Below are 23,592 nucleotides of genomic sequence, written 5' to 3' on the forward strand. Positions count from 1 at the left end.
AAGAATCCCAAGGACTCCACTCCCAAATTACTCAAGCTGATTCAAAACTTTGGCAAAGTAGCAGGTTATAAAATTAACCCCCAAAAGTAAATGGCTTTTCTATATGCCAACAATGAGAAAAGTGTGGCTGAAATTAGGAAAGCAACTCCATTTGTAATAGCCCCACAAAAAATAAAATACCTAGGAATTAACTTAACCAAAGAAGTGAAGGACCTCTATGATGAAAACTTTAAAATCTTGAAAAAGGAAATCAACACAGAACTTAAAAAATGGCAAAACCTCCCATGCTCCTGGATTGGCAAGATTAACATCGTGAAAATGGCAATACTTCCCAAGGCTATCTACAAATTCAACGTGATACCTATCAAAATTCCACCCTCATTCTTCAAGGAAATAGAAGAGGCAATCCAAAAATTCATATGGAACAATAAAAGACCCCGAATAGCAAAAACGCGCCTCAACGGAAAGAACACTGCTGGAGGAATATCAATACCAAATTTCAAACTCTACTATAAAGCCATAGTAATCAAAACAGCTTGGTATTGGCATAAGAACAGACCTCAGGACCAATGGAATAGAATTGAAAACCCAGAAATGAACCTACAGACCTATAGCCATCTAATCTTCGATAAGGAAGCTAAAACAATAGAATGGAAGAAAGACAGCCTCTTCAGTAAATGGTGCTGGCAAAATTGGTTAACTACATGTAGAAAACTAAAGCTAAATCCTTATATATCACCCTGCACCAGAATCAACTCCAAATGGATCAAAGACCTTGAACTCAAAGCAGACATTCTGAAAACATTACAGGATGGAATAGGAGAAACCTTAGGTCTCCTTGGCTCAGGCTGAAATTTTCTGAATAGAGACCCGGAAGCACAACAAATCAAAGAAAGGTTGGACAAATGGGATTGCATACGGTTGCAGAGCTTCTGCAGGGCAAATGACATAGCTAGCAAGATCAATAGAAAGCCCACCGATTGGGAGAAGATCTTTACTAGCCATACAACGGACAAGGGTCTCATATCTAAAATATACTTGGAACTCAAAAAATTAAACCACCCAACAACAAATCCTCAAAGAAACAACTGCCCAATAAATAAGTGGGCGAAAGACATAAAGAGAAGCTTCTCTGAAGAAGAAAGAAGGATGGCCAATAGACACATGAAGAAATGTTCAACATCCCTAGCCATAAAAGAAATGCAAATCAAAACAACATTGAGATATCACCTCACTCCAGTTAGAACAGCAAAAATCAAGAACTCTAACAACAACAGATGCTGGAGGGGATGTGGACAGAAAGGAACCTTACTTCATTGTTGGTGGGAATGTAAACTTGTTCAACCACTTTGGAAAGCAGTATGGAGGTTCCTCAAAAGACTTCACATAGATCTCCCCTATGATCCAGCAATCCCACTTTTGGGCATTTACCCAAATGTTTACAAACAAGACCACACTAAAGCTACCAGCACAATTATGTTTATTGCAGCATTATTTACCATAGCTAAGATATGGAACCAACCCAGATGCCCCTCAGTAGATGAATGGATCAAGAAAATGTAGTATATATACACAATGGAATTCTATGCCTCCATGAGAAAGAATGACATTTCCCCATTTGTTAGGAAATGGAAAGGCTTGGAAAAAATTATATTAAGTGAAGTAAGCCAGGCCCAAAGAAGCATAGGTCCCATGGTTTCCCTTATTTGCAATATCTAGTATATGTATGAGTCAAGCAGAAAAGGTCAGATAATGTGATGTTAGGAAAATGAACCCTTAAATATGTATTTTAATGTTTTCGTTTCTTTCATGCATATGTTTCTAATGCATTTATAAGATTATTTCTTTGTTGCTTTGTATGTCCCTCCCCCACAGTGTAACCCCCGCTTTCACTATATTTGATGTCAGTATAACATGTGGAGGAGATGGGGGCAAACAAGTCGTTTAAGGATTCAGGTGGACCTGTTGCAACAATGAGAAGTACAAAATGTCATGTCAAAACCAGCTTTACAATGTCGGGGGTGGGGGGAGGGGAGTATAATTGGGTGGGGGGAGGGGGGAGGCTGGGAAGGGAGGTGAAGGGTAAACAAAGGAGGAGGCTGCAATGCTTGGTCAGAAATGTATGCATTATCCTGCCCATGTAATTGTAGCCCCTCTGTACAGTATGTTCTCAAATAAAATAAAATAATATTAAAAAAAAAAAAGACTACACAAAGAGCTCCCGTATGACCCAGAAATCCCACTTCTTTACTGAAATGATCACAAACAAGCCCATACTAAAGCTATCAGCATAACTATGTTTTTCACAGCAATATTCACCATAGCTAAGATATGGAACCAAACCAGATACCCCTCAGCAGATGAATGGATCAAGAAAATGTGTTATATATATACATATGTATATGTATATTTATACACACACATATATATATAATGGAATTCTATAATTCCATCAGAAAGAATGACACTGCCCCATTTGTAAGGAAAAGGTAGAATCTTAATATTGTTCTGATTTGCATTTCTTTTATGACCAGAGATATTGAACATATCTTTATGTGTCTATATGCCATTCTTCCCTCTTCAGAGCAGGCTTTCTTTCACTCTTTTGCCCACTTATTAATAGAGTGATTGTTTCTTTGAGGATTTGGTTTTGGTTAATTAAATTTTGAACTTTAAGCATATTTTAGATATGAAACCCCTTGTCTGCTGTATAGCAAGTGAAACTCTTCTCCCAATCTGTAGTCTTTCTATTGACTTGCTAGCTATGTCCTTTGCCATGCAGAAGCTCTGCTGTTTAATGCAATCTCCTTTATCCAACCCTAAGTTTTTGTGTTTCTGGGTCTTTATTAAGAAACTTTTGACCAGTGCCTAGGAGCCCTAGTGTTTACCCTAATCCTTCCTTTAATATTTTTGTAGTATCTGATCTTACATATAAGCCTTTGATCCATTTGGAGATGATTCTGGTGCAGGGTGATATATAAAGTTCCAACTTCAATTTTCTGCACATATGTAGCCAGTTCTGCCAGCACTATTTGTTGAAGAGTCTTTCTTCCATCTAGTGATTTTGGCTCCCTTTTCAAAATTTAGGTAGCCATAGGTCTTTGGAATCATTCCTGGGTGTTCAATTCTTTTCCATTGGCCAGTTCCTGTGTTGTTTTTACTATTACTATGGCTATATAATAGTGTTTGAAGTTTGGCATTCCTTCAGCACTGTTCTTCTTACTAAGGATTGTTTTTGAAATTGGGATCTTCTTTTACTCCATATTAATTTGAGGGTTACTTCTTGTAATTCTTTAAAGAATGTTGAGATATGAGTATTCCATTAAATTTGTAGATGGCTTTGGGAAGTATTGTCAGTTTCACAATGTTAATTCTCCCAATCTGTGAGCATGGAAAGTTTAACTTCCTTATATTTGCTTTAATCTCTTTTTTCAGGTTTTTAAAGTTTTCATCATAGAGGTCCTCCATCTCTTTGGTTAAATTAATTCCTAAGTATTTTTGAGACTATTACAAAAGGAGTTGATTTCCTGATTTTATCCCCACTCTTCTCATTGTTAGCATAGACCAAAGCTACTGATTTTTGTGGGTTAATTTTATGGCCTGAAGTATCAGGCCAATGTTTTGGATCAGCTCAAATAACTTGGCAGAGGTTCGATAAATACAGGATCATGTCATCAGCAAAGAGGGAGAGTTTTATTTCTTCCTTCCCTATTTGATCCCCTTTATGTTTTCATCTTGCCTTATTCTAGCTAGGAATTCTAGTACTATATTGAAGGGGAGTGGAGAAATCAGACATCCTTGTCTCCTTCCTGATTTCAGAGGAAATGACTTTTACTTTTCACTGTTAAGTATAGTGCTGGCTGTAGGTTTGTTATATACAGCCTTAATTATATTGAGGAATGTTCCATGGATTCCTAGTGTCTCCAGAACTTTCATCACAAAGGGGTATGTGATTTTGATGATGATATACTTTTTTTAAAGTAATAAAATTCCTACTCTTCTAAATCATTTTGTGGAATACACACACACACACACAATCTCAAATATAATACATTTTCTTATGGTACAGATTGCAGTTCATTTAAAATTATCATGTAAGCATTCTCAGTTGTAGATCAGAATAGTCTTCTCCCAAACAAAAGTGTCTGGATCAGCCTGCCACTGTTCATTACTGAGAAATCATGTTAGAATATCTTTCTTATAGAACCATTTAAAATAGGCAAATAGATTTTATTTTTTTTGGGGGGGGGGGTCCGGTCGTGGGGCCTAACTCTGGGCCTGGGCGCTGTCCCTCAGCTCTTCAGTTCAAGGCTAGCGCTCCACTGCTTGAGCCACAGTGCCACTTCCGGCTTTTTTTCTTTTTTCTTTATGTGGTGCTGGGAATCGAACCCAGGGCCCCATGCATGCAAGGCAAGTGCTCTACCACTGAGCCACCTTCCCAGCTGCAGGTAAATAGATTTTAAAGCATTACATTTTCAGAAATTATAAACTATAGAGTGAATGTTTTATTTAGAACTGTACCCATGAATTACAGTGGTTATCTGACATACATGATCCCCACAATAGAATAAAAGCACATATTAAAAACAGCCCTTCTCAGTTTCTGCATATTTAAGCTTCTTTTCCAGATTGACCATTTTTCTAGAAATGAACATCCTCAAAAGGAACATGAAAGCTGATGCTGGGAAAAGGAGAATGGGTAATCCCAAGAAGTGCTAAGAGGAGGAGAAATTAATTACAGGTCTAGATTAAAATTTAGGTCACACACATTGGGCCTCAGCTTGTCTTAAATGTACAGCGTTAGCTATTTCATCTTTCATGATGTCTGCTTTGTTGAACTAAATATGGAAATGTCAATGAAACTATTAAAGGAGAAAATATTTTATAGAAAGCATAGAGTATAAGTTTCTATTACATTTGAGTCAAGAATCATGGCTATTTTAAAACACTTTTCATGATTTCTCTCCTTTCCGTTCAGTTTCTGTACACCCCCTGAAAGCTCTGTGGGCCTCTGAAAGGTCACTTCTAAGATACTGGGCTGGGAGTAAGTAACCCTTCTTGTGGTGTAAGGACTCTGTTCATACTGACAGTGTTAATCGGTACAGTCACTAAAATGATGCAGAAATAGACTTGTTAAATTTTATCAATAAGCAAGAAAATGCCTGCTAAATTCCTTGAAATATGTTAGAAGTGATTAAGAAATTAATAACTCTAGTGATCTATCACCAACTACACGATATTTTTCAAATTGATTTGTTAAAAATGTTTTCTTTTCTTTTATCACAGATATTTATGCAAAAGGTAATTTCCAAATCTGATAGATTTATTTGCCACTGTATTGTTCTTCTCAAAAGGCTTACAGCATTGTTAGGAATATAGGTCACTTCCTAAATTCACACAAAATGTAATTCAGGGGGAAAAAATCCAAGGGCAATGAATCCCACTATAAAAACATCATAATCACAGAATTGGAAACTTAAGAGGTAAATTTATTTAAAAAAATTATTTTTATACCACTGTGTAAAGCATAATTATACTTTTGATGCAGGTAAAGAGTTCAAGAACAAAAGAGCAATAGAAGTCATTCCTTGAAATTCATATAGTTATTTTAGGCATATTTAAATACAATAGATCACAAAGTACTGAATTACATAACTCTTTCCATAACCATGGTTCAACTTACCTCTACTACCAGTTGCCGAAGTGAAGGTGATGCTACAGAGTAGAGACTGGAGCTGCCCCTGACTGGACTATGGAGACTAATATAAGCCAAAACATTTTTTTGAAGAACTTTCTGGAAATCCTGGAACCAAAAGAGAATAGGTTCTCCCTTTAGCATAAATGAAGATATCTGACTTGACTTCATTAGTGAAATGTTGTTTATCAAATCTTTTCATTGTATAAGTACAATGAAAAGATTTATACTACCTAATACATTAAATGAAGGATAAGAAAGGAATTTTACATATTGGAGGTGAGGGGTTGGATATAACCTATAATATCTCTGACACAAAAGTCAAATTTCAAGAAAAAAATTCTGTCAATGATAGCATAGCATTGCATTTGACCACAGAAATTAAGAACATGTTTTCTGCTTCATTGACAATACATAAATTGTGATAGGCATTGATAAAGAGAACAAGCATGGTGAATGAATTATTTCAGTAGTTCATAATGTGTGTCCTTCCTTATGAAGCAATAAGCTACTTCCTGCACAAATTAACACTTGGCTCTGAGAGAAAGTGCCCATAATATAATCATGTACTTTTGTGTTAAAAATTCACCATCACCTCTAAGAGAGTTAAAAGATTACTATTTAAAATTAAAATATTTTAAATTAAAACATATAATAATTTTTACTTACAGAATTAATGCATTCATAGATCCTAAAATTCCTGTTATGTGAAGTTTGCATGAAGCAACATTTTATCATAGGATTTGTATGCTAATTGAAATAATCTCCATGAGCATTTCACAAGACAGGCATTTGGTGTGCTTATTTGAAGAATTCACTCTATATGTGTATATAAATATAAATATATACATATATATGTCAATAATCAAAGACAGCTCTACCTAATCATTTGAGCAAGATGAACTTTTTCTAACTTTTCACTATTGACTTCTATGATGTTGTAATTGTGTAGTATTTACAATCTGATGATTAAGAAAATATAAAACTACCAAAAGCATAATGGCTTCATTAAAACTTAAAAATATAATTGTATATTATTAACTTCAGAAACATTTACTTCATTATAAAGAATAGCTGCTTGTATGTGCACCAATGCACATTGCTTTAATTCACAGGGTAAGATAGTTGATGCTCACAGATATTGAAGCAATTATTGCTAAGTAATTTATATTTTACAGCTGGATTCAGGGTGTTTTACGTATAAATAACGATATTAGACAGGCTTACTCTAAGAAAATAGTTTGCACGTATACATATTAATTCAAATTTGACATAAATTGGTAATAGATATTTAGAAAACTATGGATATAATGACATATTCAGTGTTTGAAAGAAACAGTTAAGACATTCTTAATACTTAAGAAGATTTAAGTGTGATCTCTTTGTGTATGAATTATTTAAAGTAGTCTAACTTATAAATATTTTGCTTAAATGCATTTTATACTTGCTTACTGATCTTGAAAGCAAATAATTTAGAATAGAAATCTGAGAGGTTGTTTCAGCTGTTACATTTTCTATGCCACTTAGGAATCTGTCAACTTAAAAAGGGTCTTAAAGCAATAGAATTCTTTTTTTTTTTTTTTTTTTTTTTTTTTAATTGTATTTTATTTTATTTGAGAACATACTGTACAGGGGGGCTACAATTACATGGGCAGGATAATGCATACATTTCTTACCAAGCATTGCAGCCTCCTCCTTTGTTTACCCTTCACTTCCCTTCCCCGCCTCCCCCCTCCCCCCACCCAATTTTACCCCCCTCCCCCCACCCAATTATACCACCCTCCCCCCCCACACCGACATTGTAGCAATAGAATTCTTTACTTGAAGTCATTCTTTGGAGTATAATGCTCACACCACTCATTTACATAAAAATAAAGCATTTGAAGTTGCAGTTATGAATCTTGATGGACTTTATGCCATAAAAATGTTCTCATCTTTAAGACAAATTCCTTCGAATTAAAAAAGTGATTGCTAGTTTCTTTTCTATGATTTTTTGATATTTTCTCTGAAATTCAAGTAACTTTTTGAGTAATGTAATAAAAATGTTTCAAGATTTATATTAGATATAAAATTTTCTCAAAAACTGAGTTAGTGAAAATCTAGAATATCAAAGCGCTTCCATTAACTTGTTCCCTCTTTTATTAAAAATAGTGAACAAGGGGCTGGGAAGGTGGCTCAGTGGTAGAGCGCTTGCCTTGCATGCTCGAGGCCCTGGGTTCGATTCCTCAGCACCACATAAGCAAAAAGAAAAAAGCCGGAAGTGGCACTGTGGCTCAAGTGGTAGAGCGCTAGCCTTGAGCTGAAGAGCTGAGGGACAGCGCCCAGGCCCAGAGTTCAGGCCCCACGACCGGACCCAAAAAAAAAAAAAATAGTGAACAAACTACCTAAGAGTTTTTCAAAGTTTATATTGTTATTAATATGGTCTTCATTTAATGATTAGTTGTCATATTCTTTTAAATATTTGGACATTTCTGGTAGGCAAACATATTGAGCTCAGTTGACACAAGCGTTCTGTGTCTCACTGAATAATTCTATTTCATGTTACCTCTCCCCATTCATAGGAACCAATGTTCCCCAGGGTTGTTCCTCCCCATGAGCAGAAAACAATGGTGCGGTCTGGTCTCCATCCTCTCCTAACTCTCAGCATCACTGATCGAATCAGAGCTGTGATCACAGCAGTGCTACTGGCCCATTCTTGTCCAACATGAGTGAATCCACTATCATGATGGCTCCCAACTATAATATATCGGTCTAGACAAAGAGGAAGACAAGAGCCATTAACACAAAATATAAATCTTAACAATAAATGTAATGACATTTACATAAGCCTCTTGCACAATGAAGTAGCAATTAAGCAAAATTGTTCTAATTATTAAGAATATGTCAGTTTTCACCCACTCTCTTAGGTTACACATCTGGGTATATCAAAACAGAGGCAGCTGCCTAACCAAATTATCAATCCAAATCTTTAATTCCTATCACTGTCTTTCACAATGTGAATATTAAGTAACATAGTATCCAACTACATCACAGTGAATCCTTTCTTTGACATTTTTACCAACATCAGTGAGAAGGGCCTTATGAACAATGTGTCCAGCTCAGCAAATAACAATGAGCTAATACATCTGAGGGAGTTATTTAATAGCAATTAACATTACAAATCTGTTAGTCATGTGTGGATTCTGTAATAAACAATTATTGGGAATTAATTATAATTTCCAACTTATAGTTTTAGCCCTGAAGAAAATGTAAAGCACAACAATATCAAAATGTCAACCACTACAAAACTTAACAGTTCATGTATTTTACATATTAGAGCCACAATTAAAGTTTATAATTGCATAGGAGTATTTATGCTTTAAATGAACATTAGCAATTTTCTTCCAATATAAAGGAAATTAAAATATGTCTTTGGAACTCCCTCTCATTTTGTTATGTGTAAATATGATAGATGATAATAACACAGCTAAATTTATTAGATCAAACAGCTCCATCTATGAACCTGTGTATTTCACGATCATATATTATAAGATGTTTGATAACTGAGTGCTGTGTAACAAAACACAGCTAGACCCTACATAGTGTAAATGGACCAAAAACTCAATAGTCATTCCACCTGATGAAGAATTTGAAGTGTTAGTCTCTTAAGTAACTTGTGTGCTAGCTTCTTATTACTCTATTTGGCCAACATAATATCATAATATCATCCAAAGGATCCATAAGTTTTTTTAACTTGAATGCAGAAGACAAAAAAATGGACATGGTTGTTCATAGAGCACAGGCTGGGAATAGGACACTACTTGATCTAACAAACAATATTCTCTGTACTAATATATAATCATAAGACAAAGCAATATAACAAAATGAAGTCAAAAGTTGTCAAAAGAGGGCTGGGAAGGTGGCTCAGTGGTAGAGCACTTGCCTTGCATGTCTGAGGCCCTGGGTTTGATTCCTCAGCACCACATAAGCAAAAAGAAAAAAGCCAGAAGTGGTACTGTGGCTCAAGTGGTAGAGCGCTATCCTTGAGCTGAAGAACTGAGGGACAGCACCCAGGCCCAGAGTTCAGGCCCCACGACTGGACCAAAAAAAAAAAAAAACTTATCAAAAGAGAAAAAAATTAGCTGGGAAGATGGCTCAGTGGTAGAGCGCTTGCCTTGCATGCATGAGGCCCTGGGTTCTATTCCTCAGCACCACATAAGCAAAAAGAAAAAAGCCGGAAGTGGCGCTGTGGCTCAAGTGGTAGAGCTCTAGCTTTGAGCTGAAGAGCTGAGGGACAGTACCCAGGCCCAGAGTCCAGGCCACATGACCGGACCCAAAAAAAAAAAAAAAGAGAAAAAAAATTAAAAAATAAAAACAATGGAAGACAAATGTCTTGATTTAATAAAAGTCAATGGTGTTGAGTGAAAGAAAAAGTAGAGACTATTGGCTTTTGAAACAAATGACAGATTAGCAGTTCTAAATAATGTTTCTTTTTTCATTCCCTTGTATCTCTTCAAATGTTCTGTCTCCTAAGGTTTATTTCTGAAGAGCTACAGTTGAGAGAGCGAGAAAGAAAGAAAGAAAGAAAGAAAGAAAGAAAGAAAGAAAGAAAGAAAGAAAGAAAGAAAGAAAGAAAGAAAGAAAGAAAGAAACAAAGAAAGAAACAAAGGAAGAAACAAAGGAAGAAACAAAGAAAGAAACAAAGAAACAAAGAAAGAAACAAAGAAACAAAGAAAGAAAGAAAGAAGCAAGAAAGAAAGAAAGAAAAAGAAAGAAAGAAAAAAGTGTGTCATTAAATAAAAACTGTTTGGTTTCATGTCAAGCCACCATTTGAGTGGTTGTACACCTAGAATGAACTATTTTACTATGTTTTACAATGTCTACAGATTATTTATTTATTTATTTATTTATTTATTTATTTATTTAGTATGCTACAGCTGAAGCTTCATACAGAACATAGATGAAAAATATTTAATTTTACTGACCTGGGGATATTAGGCCCTTGACATATCCAACAACATTAGAGACGGTTTTAAACTTTGTAACTGTTTGTACTTGCAGGCGGATAATTCTTTTCTCTGGAAAAACAATTGAAGATATCTGTTTATCTACAATCTGTTATGCATTCCTCTTGAAAAGTTAAAAGTTGTTTATGTGTGTTATCAGCAAGAGATTTATACACAATTGAAAATTTTCATATAACTACAGATATGCTTTCTTTCCCAAATATTATTCAATAATTTGTGCAGATGTTTTTTGGATGTGTGTTATGCAATGATAACGAAGGTTCTCTTGCTTGTCTCCTAGGCCTGTTGAGCCATAAATAGCCAACATTCAACCTAGTATTCTGTGCCACAATTGTTTGTAAACGGAGAACACATAGGAGATCTTGGGGCTCCTCTTTGAGAAGAGAGAAAAAACAAAAGTATTTCCAAAGAATATCAAATACATGTCTGTCTTCAGAAAAAGTGCATATCAGATAGATTTTAACATTCTTCTGTGATTATTTGAAAACTGTAAATAAAATGCCACACAAAGGAAAGGATATCAGTGCTTAAAGGTACTCAAGTTTTTTCATACATTATAGTCTTTCTGCAAATGTTAATAGGTCTTCCATTGCATTTTAAGTCTCCATTATTTAGTTTACCTCCTTGACTTCCATTTACATGTGTTGACAAATTTTTGCAAGCCAGGTGCTAAAGGCTCACGTTCTGTAAGCCTAGTTACTCAGGATGTTGAGACCTGAGGATCACACTTCAAAGAAAGCCAGGCAGAAAAATCCTTGATACTCTTATCTCCAACTAACCAGCCAAAAGGCAGATAATAGAGGTGTGGCTTAACTGGTAGAGCACCAGCTTTGCCCAAGTATCCACACCAGTCAGGAAGAATTCTAGGCATAGCTCTGACTTGATCTTCAGTGGCCTTTGCTAATTAGTAATCTGTGTTGCCCTTGTACTTGATGGATCTTGGAGCACATGGTATGTGAGGGAGGGGTCATGGGTAAGGTCTTAGCATCTAAGTAGAGGGTGGCAATTAAAAAAAAGCTAATGCTAAGAAACTATAGAATTCAAGGGAGTCTTTGATTTTCACTTCTTACTGCTGGATGAAAATTATACTAATAAATGTTTTTTCTTCCATAGTTGTTACAATTTATATTTTAATTAATTTAACCATAAGATATATACAGTTACCTATTCATTAGAAAGAATATTACATAATTTGAAAATAAATGGATGGACCTGAAAAAGAATTATGTTAAATAAATTTAAGTCAGGTCCAGAGAGACAAGTATACATGTTTTCTTTTGTATGTGGAAGTTTGATTTAACTTAAAACATGCAGGGAAATACATATGGTTTTATACGCAAAAGTCCACAAACATATTAACTGTAGTATGATCATTGCAGAAGAGAATTCAAATGGTGTAATTCCTTAGAAAAACTCACTCCTAAATCAACAAAATAAATAATGAAACTAGTACTTGAAAGCTGTACAGAAGAGGTCAAGGGGAGAGGGAGCCTGGAGAAAAATGGAGAGAGGAAGGGGGACAAGGCAGTCATACATTTTCAGGCATATTCTATGAAACTAGAAAATTGGAGGAAAAGGTTGAGAAGGATGTGAGAGAATGATGAATGTGATAATTTTAATCTAGATTCATTATTCTTATAAACTGATTTGCTAAATGATAACTCCTTTTTAAAACTACTTACAGATAATGAAAATATAATTTAAAGAAATAAAGAGAAGGTTACTAGGTGGTGGTTGAAAAAAATGACAGAAACTATGATTAAACCAAGAATAAGTGTCTTCACAGAATGCCTGTGTAGCTTATCTCTGATTAAAAAGAATCTACATAAAGCATACATGCCATTGCGATTTCCATTTAGAGAATGTACACTTTTTTAAGTTTCCCCTAAATTAATAGATTGTTTTGTTTGCCACATCCATTTTAGACTTATTAAAATGTTGGCAGAAAGTACAGATCATGAATATTCCTCTCTCCTCTCTGTATTTCATACCAGTAACATCTTGCAATTGTATGCAACATTTGTCAAGATTGATGGGCTACTATAAATATACTATTATTAACCAAGCCCAGAGCTTACATTATGGCTTCAGTCTTTGTGATTTGCATTCTATAGGTTTTGACAAATGCACAATGACATGTATCAACTCCTGTAATATCACACAGGATAGTTTCTATGCTCTAAATATCTCCCATGCTCCACGTATTCATCTTTCCTTTCTCCCTGAGAATCATTAATCTTACATTGTCTTCACAGGTTTGCCTTTTCTACAATGCCATAAGACTTGGAAAATCATATACTTCTCTCTATTTTTAATTGTTTTCTAGATTTGTTCCAGATTATCCAGATAGGTGAACTTCCTTTAGTTTTTCTACCTGTTGGATTTAGGTATGGATGGAGAATCATGTGTGGTTTTGGAAGATTCAATTTTATTTTCTTTCTAATTCAACATAACATATACAAAGACTACTTGCAATAGTACCATACATCAATATAGTGCAGTCTAGCCTATGGTAACCATTTTCATACACCATAAACTAATGTACATTTATTTATCATATTGAATCTTCTTGATCCTTGAAAGCACAAATAGGTTCTATTATCTTTATTTATTAAATAAATAGAAACTGGTAAATGAGGCTCAAATCCAGATCTTCACTTAGAAGCATTTATATCTAAAACAGTGATTTGCACATTGTCCATTTTTTTAATTTTTTTTATTATGAAGTGTTTCTTATATATAGAAATACTGAAGAGTATGTAATATACAAGGATATGCCAGGTTTTATTCTTAATTTTTTCCTGTGTGGATCAGGAGCCGTTAATTGTCCTTAGTTTGTTTGTTGTTCTTGACATTGAAAAGAATGTATCCAAGATTTTAACTATAAAAATATTCTGTGTTTTTTTGGAAAACTCCCCTTATCAAACTAAGAAGATCATTTCCATTTCTAATTTGGTAAAATATTTTTTATAAACTGAAGTTGAATCATTTATAAGGATAATTGTTGGCTTCAAACTGTTTAGGCATGCATGTATTTCTGGAATAACTTTACTTGGTCAAATTATCTTTCCTGTGTTTAATGACTAATTTTTTTTCAGAATATTTGCATAGAAATCTGTAAGTGTATGTTTGCTTATTTTACTTGTTTATTCTAGTCTAGTTTTGATGTCAGGATTAGAGAGTCTCCAATAGGACTAAGGGATCTTTTCTTACTTGCCTAGATTCTTCAAGAATTTATGGCAAAGCGCTATGATATATGCCTACAATCCCAGCACATAGGAGGCTGATACAGGAAATAGCAAGTGGAGATAAATCTGGGCTAACCAAGGAGAGCTATCTCAGCACACAGATAAACATTCACAACAACAATGCAGTTTCTGAAGCATGAGGAATGCCTACTTTATTTTTTTTCATTGATACTATGTATTTATTGTATTTATTATTTCCTTTCTTAAAATTTCCCTGGCTGCTCTTTGCCTAGCTCTTTAATTTAGATGTATTGCTTACCATCTTTCTATTTTAAGATATATGCATACATTTAAACCTTCAAAATTACTTTCTTTTTCAAACTTTTTATGATGATGATGATGATGATGATGATGATGATGATGATGATGATGTGTGGGTTTGTTTGGCCAGCTCTCAAGTACCATGATCTTCCCACTTAATACCTCCTGCATAGATGGGACCATGGTGTACTACTCCACTATGCCTGGCTGATGGATTGAAAGAGTTCTTACTAACATTTCCCAAACCTTCCCTAAACTATGATTCTCTTGCAAACCTTTCTGACCACTGAGCCTGGACAAGGATCCAGATGTAGTGATAGTACTTTGGTATCTTTATAAGGTCTTACTGCTGACAAGTCCTACATTTATTTTTCAAAAATTTAATTTGTGTTAATATTTTATTATGATCTTTAAAAATCTGGTTTATGTTCAAATTATAAAATCACATAAATAGCTTGAGATTTGGTTTTAATATTTATATTTAAAATATTTATGAATAGAAAATAAGAATGGATGCTACTGATAATTTAGTGTTGTGAGATTTGCTTTGTGACCCATTAAGGTACTTCAATTGAATAAGTACTGTTATTAAAACCTACATGTAAGTATTATGACTACCATATATGCTAGTCTATATAATGCCTATTTCACAAATATTTAAAAAATATTTTATAAGTATTTTTACTAACACATTTTATTTAAACATGTACATATTCTATGCATGTTTCAATAGTTCAAGCTTCAAATTTGTGTGAGTATAGCCTTATTACTTATTCTATATTGGCTATATGCTTTTTGAGTTAATGACCAAAATACATTACATTTTTTTAGAATTACATTAGATTTATCAATTGATTGGAGCAATATTATAGGACTTTACTTTAAACTAGCTTAAGGCCATAAAAATTCTGATGAACTAATTACTCCAAAAACATCTTTTTTTAACCTCATTTTCTTCCTGAAGTTATTTTCTCCCACTCAAATTCAACTATTAATATAATGACTCCCTCTTTCTTTTGGTTTGTATTTCTCTGGTAAATATTTTCTCAGCATTACGTGTTTTTCTGCTAGATATCTCAGAGGCATTCATGTCTTGGGAACAATTTTAATGATAATTGTTTGGCTTAGAGTTTCTGTATTACAATGGAAGTAAAAATTCTAAGCCACAGCTTTTGAGACCTAAGGGCAGATTTTGGATTGAACACCCAAGACCCAAGCAGAAGGAAACTTATATTGAAGAGTAGATTACTTCCTACTTATACCCCACGGCCTTGGTTTTATAGGGTGTCCTTAATGCAAACTCCCTGCCATCATACACATGTCCTCACACACATGTGGAGTCTCTCAACACCAGACCATAAAATACTTCTCTGAGATTCCTTCTATTTCATTTTTGCTTATGGATATTAAATTACATTTGATTTTCTATTTTGATAGTTGCTTTTAAAGTATATTTTCTGATAGTTCCATAAGAGTTCCTAGAATATGAATATATATATGTATTTATATGGAAAGATATTCTAATAATTTTATTCTGTCTCCTTCTACATCTGGAGTCTAAGATTCCTATTTAAAAGAAGGAAAGGTCTAAGAACAAACATAAACCCTTTTGCTCTGCAGGGGATGCTCTTTACATTAGAGCCTTCTAACTGGCAAAAAAGACTTCTATTTGTTGGGTGTTGGTGGCTCATGCCTCCTGTAGTTATTTAGGAGGCTGAGATCTGAAGAACATGGTTCAAAGCCAGCCCAGGCAGGAAAGTCCCTGATGTACAGCTCCAATGAAGTACTAAAAAAGCTGAAAGTGGAGCTGCAGCTCAAGTTATAGAGTACTAGCATAAACAATGAGATGTACAAGTCGTTATGTCAAAAACGAACTTTACAACTTTGGTGGAGGAGGGGGGCGGGAGGGGAGCCGGGAGAGGATTGGGTGGTGGGGGGGTGGGGAGGATGGGAAGGGATGGGAAGGGGAAACAAAGGAGGAGGCAACAATGCTTGATAAGAAATATACTCATTATCTTGCCCATGTAATTGTAACCCCTCTGTACAGTATTTTCACAATAAAAAAAAACAATAAAGTTCAAAGGCTAGCAAAACAAGACAAAATGAAATGAAAGACTGGACAGACTAGACCTAAAACATGTCATATTTGTGTAGCAGAAACAGGCCTTTGTTCCTCTTATTTGTGTTCCCATATGTATGTTGATCCTGATATGTAATGTTTTTTACTGCTGGATATTCTCCTCTGAAAATAACTATGTTTAGAATCTAGTTCAATTATTGAAATGAATATCATGATCACATTTTGATTATGTTTTTCAATTTCAATCCTGGGGCTTGACCTCAGGACCTGGGTGTTGTCCTGAGCTTTATAGTTCCAGGGTAGCATATTGCCAGTTCCAGGGTAGCATATTGCCAGTTGACCCAGATCCCTACCTCCAGTCTTTTGATGGTTAACTGGAGATAACAGTCTGACAGACTTTCCTACCAACGTCAGAGCTCAGCCTCCTAAAAAGGTAGAGTAACAGGTGTGAACCACCAACACTTGGCTACACTTTAAGTTTTAATAACTGATGTCAGCAGTCTTGGTAAATTTCCCTTATAATGATGATCATTCCTGCTTGCTTTACTAAATTGAACAACGACTAATAAGTCTGTGTTACTCTTCATAGCAATCACAACAATAATTGTGTACTTTGTAGTTTCTGCCACAGAAAGAATTCATCCGTCAACTGGTAAATTCTTATTATAGATGAGAAAAAGAAAACACATTATCTCAAATCAGAAAATGACTTAACTCTAGACTAAAAGATGTATGATGGTTTAGAAACAAAAAAGGATGACCTTATATTAATAATTGTCTGGAGTGCAGATGAAATGTCTAACCAGAAATTGAAGTGAATAGAAAACAGAAGAATACAGATAATGAATGTTCTTCTGAGTATTAGCAGTTGAAGTATTAAAAAGGAAGGATCCCTAAGTGGGACAGGAAGCATGTTAGTCAGCCCTTCCCATGTCTGCTGGCCTATGGTATTGTTTAAAGTAGCTGGGACAAACTTGCTTTCTTGGGTATTCATCTTTCCTTCAAATTTCTCGAGATAATAAAATTAAAGCATAAGCAATCAGCCATCTTCTAAAGCTATACGTAATAGTAATTGAATTGAATCTGCCTCATGTAGAGATAGAAAATGAAGATGGTTTTATAATGCCTGGGGAAATTAACTCTGTGGTTATATTAACATAGGAATTTGTAAACTGAGGCCTCATGTAAGTCACCTAAAACGGAGGCCATTCAGGGCTGAGTTCTCACATACTTGAATCTGAGGTTCACAATCAGCAAAACAGAAAATGAGCTTAGAAGACATCTACTTCCAAAAGCAACAGAAGGAACACATGGGTTATGACTTCGAAGTTAGCGTTATTTCTTTATGAAAGAAATGGAATGCACAGCCATGAGAAACGAAAACCTCAGAGCAGTTAAAAATAGAGGCAATAATAGTTAGTTGAAGTAGCATAATGCTAAGGTATATGTCTTCAGCTAGAATAGATAAATAGATAAGAATAAAGAATGTATAGATAATATAAAATTTTCCTAGAGAGTCACATGAAAAGAATAAACATGTGAAATATGAAAATACAACCAAAAGTCACAAGGAATAGTTGAAAGTCAGAGGATCACAGCAGTATCTCTTTGCTAGATAGGAGGCAGAGAAAAAAGGATCAAAGTTTGATAGCAGTCCACAGACAAAAAGAACTTAAGTTCTACAGGCCTGGGTGAAGTTGTAGAGTACTTGACTAACAACCATGAAACATCTACTTCAAATCTCAGTACCACACCACCTCCAGAGAAAATAAAAGAAAAAAAAAGGAAAAAACATATTGAATAGAAATGAGCGATTTAGAACCAGGCAGAAATGGCTCACACCTGTAATCCTAGTTCCTCAGAAGCCTGTAAGTTCAAAGCCAGCAAGTGCAAGAAAGACTCTGGGACTCTTATCGCCTATTAACTCCCCCCAAAAGGCCAGACGCTGAGCTGTGTCTTAAGTAGTATAATAATGGTCTTGAGCACAAGGCTCAGGGAAAGTGTTACGCCCATGAATTCAAGCTACAGGACCAGCAACCCCCTTCCAAAAAAAAGAAAACAAGTTCTGAAAAGAGCCTAGGAAAAGCATAGAAAATTACCTAGAAGTTTTTGTTTTTGTTTTTGTTTTTCAGGAAATAGGTAAACCATGTATACATTTTATAGTAAAAATTAAAAGTGCAAAAGACAAATGGAATATTTCTAAAGCTCCCAGAGTTGAAATAACAGCATTCTCAAAAACAAAAAGAGAATCATATTGATAGCAGACTTGTCAGAAAGTTTGATATTAAAGGCCAAATCACATGTTGTTAACCAAGTGCAAATATAACTGAACACTTAAAATGTTTTATAAGCAGAAAAGGCAGCAATTAGATATGTCAGAGGGAGTGAAGCTAAAACTAGAAACTATGTACTGGAGTGAATACATTTACAAATAGAACATAGGTAACTATTAACTCTAGAGTGGAAAATAAAAGAAAAAAAGTAAGAAAGAGGATAAGTTTTTTTTTAATTAATGGTTTTGTAAAACAAATGATCACACACTAAAGAGAAAATAGATATTTTCTCCAACTTCCTCTTTCCTTCATTGGTGTTGCTGATCTGAATCCCATCATGAGGGTTTGGCCAAATGTAGTAACTGACCAAGGCAGTAGATTGTGGTCACTGTGGAGCAAAGAAAGAGGCTGAACATGATGTAAGGTAAAGAGGAAAACCAAGTTCCAGAGGGTGGCCCAGCGTGGAGGAGCAAGAAGCACTTGTGGTGAAAACAATGGAGTGAGTGTGTATGTGTGTGAGTGAGAGAGGAAAAAGAGAGAGACAAAGAAAAGGAGACAGAAGATGAGAGAGGGGGAGATAGAAGAAGGCAGGGAGAGGAACTGAGAGGGAGAATAGAAAGAAAAGGGAGAAATAAAGGGATTGAAAGAGAAAGAGAAGGATGGAGGAAGGGAAGAAGAGAGAGGGAGGGAGAGAGAGACAGACAGAGAGGCAGGAAGAGAGATTGATGACAGAGAGAAAGACAGAAGAGAGAAGCTGAATATTGTGAGGATAGCAACAATCATGGAGCATACATACCACAAACCTTCACAGAAGCAGAAAGGGAGGAAGTGAGTAGAGCTCAAGGGGTAGAGCATGAGCATTGAGTGAAAAGCTTAGGAGAGGAAGAGGTTCTGAGTTCAAATCCTAGTATATGCACACACACACACACACACACACATATACAATAGTTACACTGGAGTAGTGCTCAAGAAGTACATCCCCACTGAAGAGATAACCATGCATAGTCAGATATTTTGGCTATGTGTTGGGTATGGAAATTGTCTACCTTAAGGAAGGTAGAGGCAGGTGAAACATTTGATGTAAGTGATGTAAGTGCAAATTATATTGGATCATGATGCCTGGAAAGTTGTCAGAACTGTCATGGAATTCTGGAATCAGAATTTTACCCTGTGGAGGCAGGACACATTGAAAGGTTAAGTGAAAACTTAATCTCATAAGAAGCTAACTTCTGTCAGAGGACTGGTCTACTAAAAAGAAAATTAAGTACTGCTATGCCCTTGCATATATGTAGACAGATGATAGGAAGCAATAGATGGACATTAATGACAAATTGCTATGAAACATAATAGATTTATCTTATGCATTTACATTAAATATAATAATAGAACTATCATAATTTTCCTATCTTTGTTTATTAGGCAGCACTAAAACACAGCATATCTAAACCACCAGCATTGGCAGAATCTAGATCTTGTTTTCTAGGTGCAATGATCACTCCAAGACACTAGACTTTTAAAATAAATGACTGAGAACAAGGCACTGGCAGGAAGAATATAGATGACACAATGTATCTCAAGATATGAAAGGAAAGAAAGACTCTAAGAGCGGTGAGAATGTGCCAAGTGACTCAGAACCCAGGCAGAAGTGACTATTTCTGGCTTATTTTGACCACTTCCATATGAAAATAAACCCAGGAACAGATTATAATCCATTGAATCAATTAACTATATGGCTTTATTAAGTAATAATTCTATTAGTATTTGTGGGGTTTTTTTGTAGGTCATTGGGCTTGAACTCTGGGTTTGGGTACTGTCCCTGAGCTCAAGGCGAGCGCTCTACCACTTGAGCCACAGCACCACTTCCAGTTTTCTGGTGGTTAATTGGAGATAAGAGTCTTATGGACTTTCGTGCCCGGGCTGGCTTTGAACTGCAATCCTCAGATCTCAGCCTCCTGAGTAGCTAGGATTACAGGTGTGAGCCCCCAGCGCCCAGCTAGTATTTGTCAATAAACACATAATAAACATCAAAAGAGGATAAATTTCTTCTTAACAATGGAATCCCAAGTCTTGCAGAGCTGTAAAGTCACCATTGATATAATAAAATAGCTGTCGCTAATTGGGCAGGAAACAATAAATTAAGATTGAAATTAGTGGGCAGGATGTTCACACTTGTTGCTTATGAAAGAAAATGAAAATACATGACTTCAGTGAGGATACAGGACAGGTTCAAACATAATAAAGTCATCAAAGATAGTAGTTTTAGTGACAAAACACACTGACAAGCTGATAGGACACAATGGGAGAAACACTGTTGCACTGTGCAATACTATTATCTAAGCACAGCGCATGCATGCATTAATGACACTGGCCAAAACTGGGAGCATCGTGATAGCAGGAGGTCAGTAAAGGTCACAAAACAGTGGAACTTAAGAACAGATAGCGACCATGCATGAGAGTCCCCAGAGGGCCAGTAATCCTAACTATTCAGGAGGCTGAGATCTGAGGATTGCATTTCAAAGCTAGCAGGAAAGTCCATGAGCTCCTTATCTAGAATTAACCAGCAAAAATGCTGAATTGAGTTGTGTCTCAAGTGGTAGAGAGCCCTACATGAGTGCAAAAGATCAATAACCAAGCCCTGAGTTTAAGCCCAAATACTGGAACCAAAAAACTAGAATAGAAGTTAAACAAAAGTAGATCTGTACCAGGCAAAAGTATACTGTACAAAAAGGAAAAAGATGACCAGATGCAAGTCTCTGAGTTTAACACCCTGTATTTCCAGAAAGTAAAAACAGAAAAATGAAACTGGTTTAAATGGGCTCATATAAAACTCTGTCTGATAATAGCCTAGTACAAACTCATTTGATTAGTCATCTCCTGGACTATAAAAAATGAGTCAAAGTATTGAAATGTAAAGAGATACAATGCATTCTAATTAAACATGAACTATTCATGCTTTAGTTCAGAAAATATGTTAATTTCAAGTATCATACCATGACCAAAAACCTGAGAAATTTGTTGGAGAGGCTACTTCATCCTTATATTAACCTGAAGGTCATTGGGAAAGATAGCTACTGACATGGAGATTTAACTATTTAGAGGAAATGAGGTCTTTTCAATCTAGGGACACAAGTGGAAAATAATTCTATAGATAATACTGAATAATAAAAGTTTTGGCTACATGAAGGTAATAACAAGATTTAAAATTTAAAAGATATTAAAGAGACTCTAATCATTCCTAAGTTAGTAAATGACAGTGTATAGTGGGGGAAATGTTGTGAAAGAACAATGTATTTGTACTAGATTTAATTCCAGTGAATTATCCAACCAGTGAAAATGTGTATCAGAGTAAGGAGCTGAGAATGTGAAAGGCTTAAACATTGCTGAGAAACATGGAGAAATTTACAAAAAAAGAACAACACTCTTCAGAGGGATAGAGGGATAGAGGGATAGTAATCTAAAAATTCCATCTTAGATACCCTTTAGACATTTTAGCAAACAACAACTCTATACTAAGTCTAGGGTGAATTCTTTGTCCGATCAAAACTGTTGAAATAAGAAGCTGGACTCTGGGAAAGTTCTAGGAGAATGACAGTACTGTCACCCTCAGCCCAACCTGCACTCCCGGGGAACCAAGATCACTGCACTTTCTGTGGACTTTGGACAATAAGCCTCCCACCTATGCACACTCTGAAAGAGCCTTGATGAATAGTCCTTCAAAGGGAATTCTGACACTTTGTTCTCTTTTGTCTGAGAACTTCAGACTGATAGCTCATGAATGCTGATCTCCAGTTCTACAGATTACTGCTCTCATCTTCCAGCCCAGTCTCAGATTCACTGGGCAATTGCCCACTTGAAGAGATGTAAAATTGAGTGTCACCCTTGCCAAGTTTCCTGCTTCTAAACGTCTAGGCTGCTGTATCTCCACATATATCACTCTTTCCTAAAGTGATCTTGCGTGCTGGATTTTTACAGAGAGATGCTACCATACATCCATATACATATTAGATAGAAATCCTCTGTACAAATTAGAAAGTTTGTCATCTTTTTTCTGGATATTTTCTTCCATTTGGATTTCTGGAAGTTATTGAACCCCAGAGCTAAGGTTTGGAGAAGCCTGAATTGGAGGTCTCCGGGAACAAAGTTAGGTCACCAGTTATGGGTGTAATAGGGATACAGCTGAACTTTCAGGAGGTGACCAGAGTGGGAATGAGTAAGTCTTTTGGGGATATATACCCTGATGTAGACATTTTAATCTGTTTCTCACCTTACTTCCTGGCCTCCATCAGGAGTGCAGCCTCCCCTGCCACACACTCCACACCATGACATGTTACCTTGCCAAAAGCAAGAGGGAAACTGATCTTGGACTCAAACCCAGAACATTGTGAGCCAAACTAAACTATTCCTTCTGAAATGCTATTAATCTCAAGTATTTTTGTTAAGAATATCACAAAGCTAGTGCACCAACTCTGTTCAAAAATAAGATTTTAATTTTCCTGTTTATTTTGGTTTATTGAATATTTCCTTTTGTACTAGCAAGAAGGTTGATTGTTATATTGACAATTAAAGTAATGTTATATCAGACCAAAAACACTCCACTATATAGATAGATAGATAAATAGATTATAGATGGATAGATAGATAGATAGATAGACAGATCAATACAGACATAGAGTTCTCTATATGTATATTTAGATAGATGGATGATGATAGGTAGATAACAGCTGATAGATGTTAGGCAGAGATCAATAGACACATACATACAAACATAAAAATAGATAATGCTAAGAATTTATTTTTATCCAGAACATAATTATGTATTACTGGATTTGTCATCTTGAAGTTGCTTTAAATGACTTGAAGTTTCATAACTAACAAAAAATAATACAGGATAAAAGCATACTAACATTTCTTGTCAATGGATTTTTTAAGTGAAAATAAACTATTTGTGAGCAAATGTTTGTATAGACACAACTTATAATAGTAATAATAGTCAATATGTTTTTCAAAGCTCCACTAATAGTGAGTACTT

At 35.3% G+C, this 23,592-nt stretch overlaps 1 protein-coding gene and 1 non-coding gene across 2 annotated transcripts in view; both read right to left on the reverse strand.

The window, feature by feature from the left end:
• The window catches only part of LOC138804428 (inactive N-acetylated-alpha-linked acidic dipeptidase-like protein 2), a gene marked incomplete at its 3' end in the record, with an annotated part of 713,471 nt that overhangs the window by 86,222 nt on the left and 603,657 nt on the right, over nucleotides 1-23,592 (reverse strand). Inside the window, exons 7-9 of the mRNA XM_069988683.1 lie at nucleotides 10,660-10,752; nucleotides 8,241-8,446; nucleotides 5,684-5,803 (exon numbers count right to left, since the gene is read on the reverse strand). Coding sequence (XP_069844784.1) covers nucleotides 5,684-5,803; nucleotides 8,241-8,446; nucleotides 10,660-10,752 — 419 coding nt within the window. The remainder of the gene's footprint in view (nucleotides 1-5,683; nucleotides 5,804-8,240; nucleotides 8,447-10,659; nucleotides 10,753-23,592) is intronic.
• On the reverse strand, nucleotides 4,372-4,435 carry Trnaa-ugc (transfer RNA alanine (anticodon UGC)). Its single transcript has one exon. It is a non-coding gene; the product is annotated as a tRNA-Ala (tRNA).

This window comes from Dipodomys merriami, unplaced genomic scaffold (assembly GCF_024711535.1).
Source record: "Dipodomys merriami isolate MVZ:Mamm:240054 unplaced genomic scaffold, mDipMer1.0.p SCAF_363, whole genome shotgun sequence".
In the NCBI taxonomy this organism is placed as follows: Eukaryota; Metazoa; Chordata; class Mammalia; order Rodentia; family Heteromyidae; genus Dipodomys; species Dipodomys merriami.